Below are 6,000 nucleotides of genomic sequence, written 5' to 3' on the forward strand. Positions count from 1 at the left end.
CATATTTCAGCATTAACTTCCCCTCTGTAGTTGTATCTACCATCCGAGAAGGCGATCATTCACACTACTAGTGAGGGAGCAGGCTGACTAGCCACCATGTATGGAGGCTGTCATTAAGCAGAAATCTCCCAAGGTTCAGGGTTTCTCCTGAGTTCTTGGGCACCATGTGGCTCACAGCTCAAGGTCATTATGCATCTTGCTAATGCCACCTACAAGTGGGTAGAATGAATTTCAGTGTCCACAAGGACAACCCCCCAGACTTCTCTTCCACTCCCATGTGTTTTTACACAGAAAGGCAAGAAAGTGTAAATTGTTCATTTGAGGATAAGTCCATCTTTTTTTTTATTATTATTATTTTCTCCATTTTCTGTAGGACATGCACAAGTCCTTGTCTACCTGACAGGTTTATTGAGGTACATGCCAAATCCTAGAAGGAAGATAGCCTCATCCTATAATTTAAACAAAAGAGTCATATAGAGACCATTTTCCCCCTAGAGTTACATGAAATTATGCAGAGCTCAGTGAGGCAGCCCTAAAGTTAAATATTAAATTAATTTTCATTGTATTCTGAAATGTTCCTGATTTGCCTGGGATGTGTGTTTCTGTGATTAACTCAGTTTTCCAACAGATGGCACCACAGACCATTGGCCTAGGATTAAGTTACATCAACCATAAAGCTGCTTACAGGTGAACAAAATCAGACTACTTACTGTGAGAGCACACAAAATGTGAAACTGACTTAGAACAAGTAGTTTTCCAGTGGTGATGCACTTACTCTCTGTAGCTGAAGGCCAGGTCTGTAAAGAAGGCTCTCCGTTTCCTGTACTCTGGGTCAGTGTAGCCCTAAATTGGGAAATAATTTAGCATCACTCTTACATCAGGACATATTGATGGGCTTGGATGGATTTGCTGACAGAAACATTCAAAACTAACAGGCCTGAATTTGGTTGTTTCTTCTATTGCAGTCTCTCTGTGGCAAGGCATCATGGGAATATTACAGAGTAAGCCAAATTCTGCACTTAGTTACACCCATGAAATCTCACTGACTTTGGACCTGTTCCTACAAAGGAATGTAAATTGTACTTAGGTCACAGCTAAGCATGAAGATAGAGTAGGCTTGAGTAGTGAGCATTATACAGAATGAAAGTCACAATTTAAGTGGGAGAGTTAGAAACTAAGCTCACTCCATTGATTTTCTGCTTAGCCATTGTGAAAAGGGACTATGTTAATATGGAATTGTATGCTAGGAGACGTTGCTATAGGATAAGAGTTGTTAAGTGAAATTGTAAGATGAGATGTGTCTCTGGGCAAAGACCAAAAGAACATATGCTACTGGGTGACCTGAAAGACAGGATTCCTGGATGGAAGTGTCGTTAGCCTGCTCATTTGGAACTTTGGGGGGTTCACTGCTATGGGGAGAGGGAGCAGGATCACAGAGGAGGGTGGGGAACGGGACTGTGGTCAGGAAGGGAAGCACCACCAGGATCTTATAAGCTCAGGCTTTCCCTCTGGAGTTAGTAGAAGGGTTACTGAAAGCTACTGTTATCTTTCATTTGGTTAAATAAAAGTTGAGTAGTTTTTCACACGTAAAAGTCAGCAGTGTCGTTAGTCGGTGGGTTTTGAAGAGATCTACAAGGCCCACAAAAGAGAGTTAGGAAAAAGCAGACAGGATCTTCTGCTTTTCACTGGCAAGGGTCGTGACAGGAAGCTGAGGGATGGGTGTGGGGGTGGGGAAGGCTGTAGTAACAACACACAAACACCAGTGCTGAACAAAGTGTGCACCTAGGAAGGGAAAGGTCATGACAGCCATTTTAAAATATGAGACATTTAGAGCTAGACATATGATATTTTTCTCAAAAGGGAGCAAATTGAAATTTTGAGTTTCTTTTTTCTTATGTTTTACTAGAAATTCAGCTCTTCCAGTCAGGTCTTTCCAATTCTTCAATAAACATTAAAAACATGTGGAATCAAATCCCTTTAAGGTTTACATCACTTTTGATATAATAAGAATAATATCTGAATTCCGGCTCCATATTAACACAACTAATAAAGCATAGCTGATCGGTATCACTGTGCAAATATTTATTATTGTAAAATATTCAACATTTATTGGAACGATTTTTCATGTTAAGGGTCAAACTTTTCCTTTAGGGTTATGATCATGAATACTACTGTAGTCCATGAGAGTTGTGCACATTTAGCGGAGGGAAGAATTTGACTCTGAGAGTATGTTATAATCTCTGTGAGCCAGGGAAGTATTATTATCTCCTTCAATGGGACTGCTCACATGTGTAAAGTTACCCAGGGGCTTAAAGACCATAGGATCAAGACCTAAGATAAGGCAAGATGCAGAAGGTTGGGGAGCAGGAACACATTGTTATGTCAGACCAGCCAAGCACATGATTAATATGTTGTAATTTGGGGGTGGCAAATGAACAAGAGGTTTCTTGTCTAGAAAGTGAGATCTGATCATGTGCTAAAGGGCTTTTCTGAATAGGGATGCACATAAGAGTGAGCTTTATCATCAGGGCTGCCGTCCCCACTGTCTCTTGGGACCCTGGATCTCCTGTAATATCTTTGGGCCTTCCTTGTACTGATCCTGAGAGATGGTTCTTACCAGACTGGGCCAGAGAGAGGGACCCAGATGACATCACCACCTCCACTGACAGTGGCTGAATCCCAAACCCCACCTGGGATGTGAGACTGTTCTCCCCCTTACCTCTTCTTTTGTCTTTTTCCTTCCCCACTTTATGTCTTCTCTTGCCTTTCCCTCTCCTTTTTCCTTCTGTCTAAGAAGAGTCTGACATAGCTGGCCAAGACTGTATATTGTGCACACTACTGTAAGCCTGTGATCAAAAAGGCAGCTAAAAGCAATGCCTTAAATAGCCTGATGCTGTACAGGTTTGCCACACCTCAGAGGGCCCAATAAGACCATGTGCTGCAAGTGAGAGTCAACGCCATGGACAAACGTTGCATTTTCTAGCTTTGCTAATCTCTACTTGCCCCTTTTGTGCGTGCTTGTCTTCTTGTGTCTTCTAGGAAACAGCATCAGAGTTCAACAACAATGGCAATAACAACAGCTCCAGCCCAGCTCAACTAACCTTTTCCCTTTCCCCGCAGAAGGACAATTATTACCATCTAAGACACTGTCAGACAAGGGGGCTTTTCCTTCTAAAGACACTCAACAGCTAAAGGGAAAGGGAACAAGGGATGCTGTTAAAAGGAAAGGCTTACTTAATACTTTACCTTTCAAATGTTTTAACTGTTTTTCCTTCTTTTTCTGGATCTTTACTAAAGGGTTAAAATGATTTTAATGGTGTGTTTGCCATGGTAGTAAGCAGAGTGAGATCTCTGTATGCTAAACACCAGACCTTGTTTGACACTGTTTAATGTTGGACAGCGACAGGATCATGTTAACACTTAGCTCTTTGGGCCCATTTATTGCATATAAATTAATACAACAGGTCTCTATGATTTTTTATTATTAGGTTCCTTCATTCATTCCTAGTTCACTGATGTCCATTGTAAATCTCCTCTTTAAAAGACAAACGTTGGGCACAGAATTGTTTTGGAGGCTAGTTTTACAGAGAATTCATCTGGACAGCAGAAATAGCCAACGTATTTAAATAGTTTCAAAGGTAAACTAATGACGACCTCAAACTTACAGGATGATCGTGGTCCAAATCAGGTTCATACTTGGAGATCAGATGGTGGCACTTGTCAAGGTCTCGTATTTTCTTTGGAAACCATGGGACTGTTGGAGATAGCAAAAAATGGTACATTTAAATGATATAGGCTTGGGAAGGGACAGAAAAAAAACAAGCCACTGAGAATAACAACCTCTGCTTTATAGGAGGAATATTTTACACCTCTGCATTACAAATGGTGAATTAAAAATGAGTTGAAAAATGACAAACTTACTGTCACTGATCCAGTGATGCACTTATACATGTGTTTAAGTCTATTCCTATTCATACTTGAACTAAAAACTGTAGCTTGCATTAGCATAAATGAGTGTTACGCACATGCATGAAGCCCATATACCATTATGCTCTATCATTTCCTCAAGTTTTGATCACAAATCATTCACTCTTCACCAGCCAATGAACGTAAGAATTACCAGAATAGGCTCAGCCCCTGTTCTCTGGCAAAGGATATTTAGATCTCAGACCACTGTTAATTTCAGACTGGCTGGTGAGAAGGCTGTTTTTCTGCTAAGGGAACAAGTAATATTACAGGAGGAATATCCTGTCCTTTAGAAATTTAAAAAGAAGAGAACACTCTGTATTCTAATAAATAATAATAATAGCACTTCTTATTTATAGAACATCAGTTTTCCAGAATATTTTCTATTGCATAGAAAATATAATTACTACATATTGACACCCAGAGACAAAATGCATGGAAGTACTATGGAAAATATGAAATATTGATAAAATCAATTGCATATTTTATGTGCATTATTTTCAGAATCATCTAGAAACAGAAGATGTATGAAAAACATGTGGTACGCAATGCCGCAATGTGCTTTAGGAAGGCTGACCTCTGTGAGGTCACTGGAGCTATGCTTGAATGTGGGGTCTGCTCAGGAACATCACATTGCAGGATAGGGGGCCTAACGTCGCATACACAAAATGGAAACTCTGGACCTAATGAATAATTTAAATACAATTAGACACAAGCTAGTGCTCATTTGTGGGAGGAGGGGACTTGGCCATTAGGATACAGGTTCCACACATTGCATACCTCTCTCTTCTCTGATAGTTTTCACATCTTCTGCCACTTTCTTTAAGGAGTTTATAAGGACACTGACATCAGAATTATGAACTTCACATTTGACAAAAAATTCGAGGTCATCGGTAGTGTTCTTGGATATTTTGGCTTGCCTGGTTTCAAGGTGTTGGATTCCAGCTTCAGAAGCCTGCAAAGACAAATGTCCACCTGGTGAGAAATCTAAAATCACTGAAAGACGGCTGGCTTTGACTGCAGCTGTTATATGTCTTTGAAAAGATAACTGGATAAAGCTTTACAAGAAATGCCAACCCCGATTTTTCTTAGGCCTAAAATGAACTATCCATACAGCAAGATGGTTCCTCTGAACAGCTGTTCCCATCCCTGTAACCCTCCATCCTCATTTCAAAGTGCCCCTGGCATCCCCCTTCAGCCAGGAGAGCCCCCGCTCACCCCCCTGAGCAGCGAGGTGGTGCTAACATAGAGGGGAGCAGCTGGGCCATAAGGTGGGGACAGGTGCAGAGGCTAGAGGGGGTCAGGCCCAGCAGGGTCTGAGAAGGGAGGGGAAGATTAGGGGACAGAGGCAGGGGGCTGCAATGGAGCAGGGAAGGGGATGAGGCCAGAGGTAGGGCAGGAGGCTGCTGTGGAGGGCGAGGATTAGGGGAGAGGCTGGGATGGGGAGGTTTGTACCTCGAAGACTTTGGCTGTCTTGGACAGCCCGACCTTTCCAGCATTCCGGAGGGTGAAGGTCAGGCTCAGGGTGGCTCTTCCTTCCTCTTCCTCCCAGACCAGGCCCTCTCCCTTGTCCACGGGCTCTGGGGCCGGAGTTTCCTTCTCCGCATCTTCTCTGAGGCTTGCTCTCCTGCCTGGGGCGCCCGCAGCGTCGGTCTTCATCGCAAACCGGCTCAGGAAATCCAGATCCCGGCCAGGGGCGACACCTGTGCCCATGGGGGCGCAGCTCACCCCGCCCGCAGGCGCCGAGTTTCCGAGAGCCAGCCCTCGTCCTCGCCTTGCTTAGAGCCAGCCCCGGCGGAGATCTGTCATAGGCAGCGAAAGGGGTCTATGCAGGGCTGTGGGGCAAAACCCTCCCCGGCGTCCTTACAGTGCGAGGTGGGCTTGGGGTGAATGTAGGCTTCCCTGTGGGTCTGACAGCGCGGGAGACCAGCAGGGAGTGGGGACCCTTTATGGTGCCCGCCTCAGGGAGATCAATGGAAGGGCGCTGCCTACAATATGCGCAGGAGACTAAAATAACCCCCCTTCTCATGGTAA

At 43.6% G+C, this 6,000-nt stretch overlaps 1 protein-coding gene across 1 annotated transcript in view; it reads right to left on the reverse strand.

Moving 5' to 3' along the window:
- Positions 1-5,761, reverse strand: part of LOC140903027 (tyrosine 3-monooxygenase-like) — a 45,119-nt gene extending 39,358 nt beyond the window's left edge. Inside the window, exons 1-4 of the mRNA XM_073323657.1 lie at positions 5,422-5,761; positions 4,747-4,921; positions 3,666-3,754; positions 776-843 (exon numbers count right to left, since the gene is read on the reverse strand). Coding sequence (XP_073179758.1) covers positions 776-843; positions 3,666-3,754; positions 4,747-4,921; positions 5,422-5,679 — 590 coding nt within the window. The 5' untranslated portion in view covers positions 5,680-5,761. The remainder of the gene's footprint in view (positions 1-775; positions 844-3,665; positions 3,755-4,746; positions 4,922-5,421) is intronic.
- Between the last annotated feature and the right edge of the window lie 239 nt (positions 5,762-6,000).

This window comes from Lepidochelys kempii, chromosome 1 (genome assembly GCF_965140265.1).
Source record: "Lepidochelys kempii isolate rLepKem1 chromosome 1, rLepKem1.hap2, whole genome shotgun sequence".
NCBI lineage: Eukaryota > Metazoa > Chordata > Testudines > Cheloniidae > Lepidochelys > Lepidochelys kempii.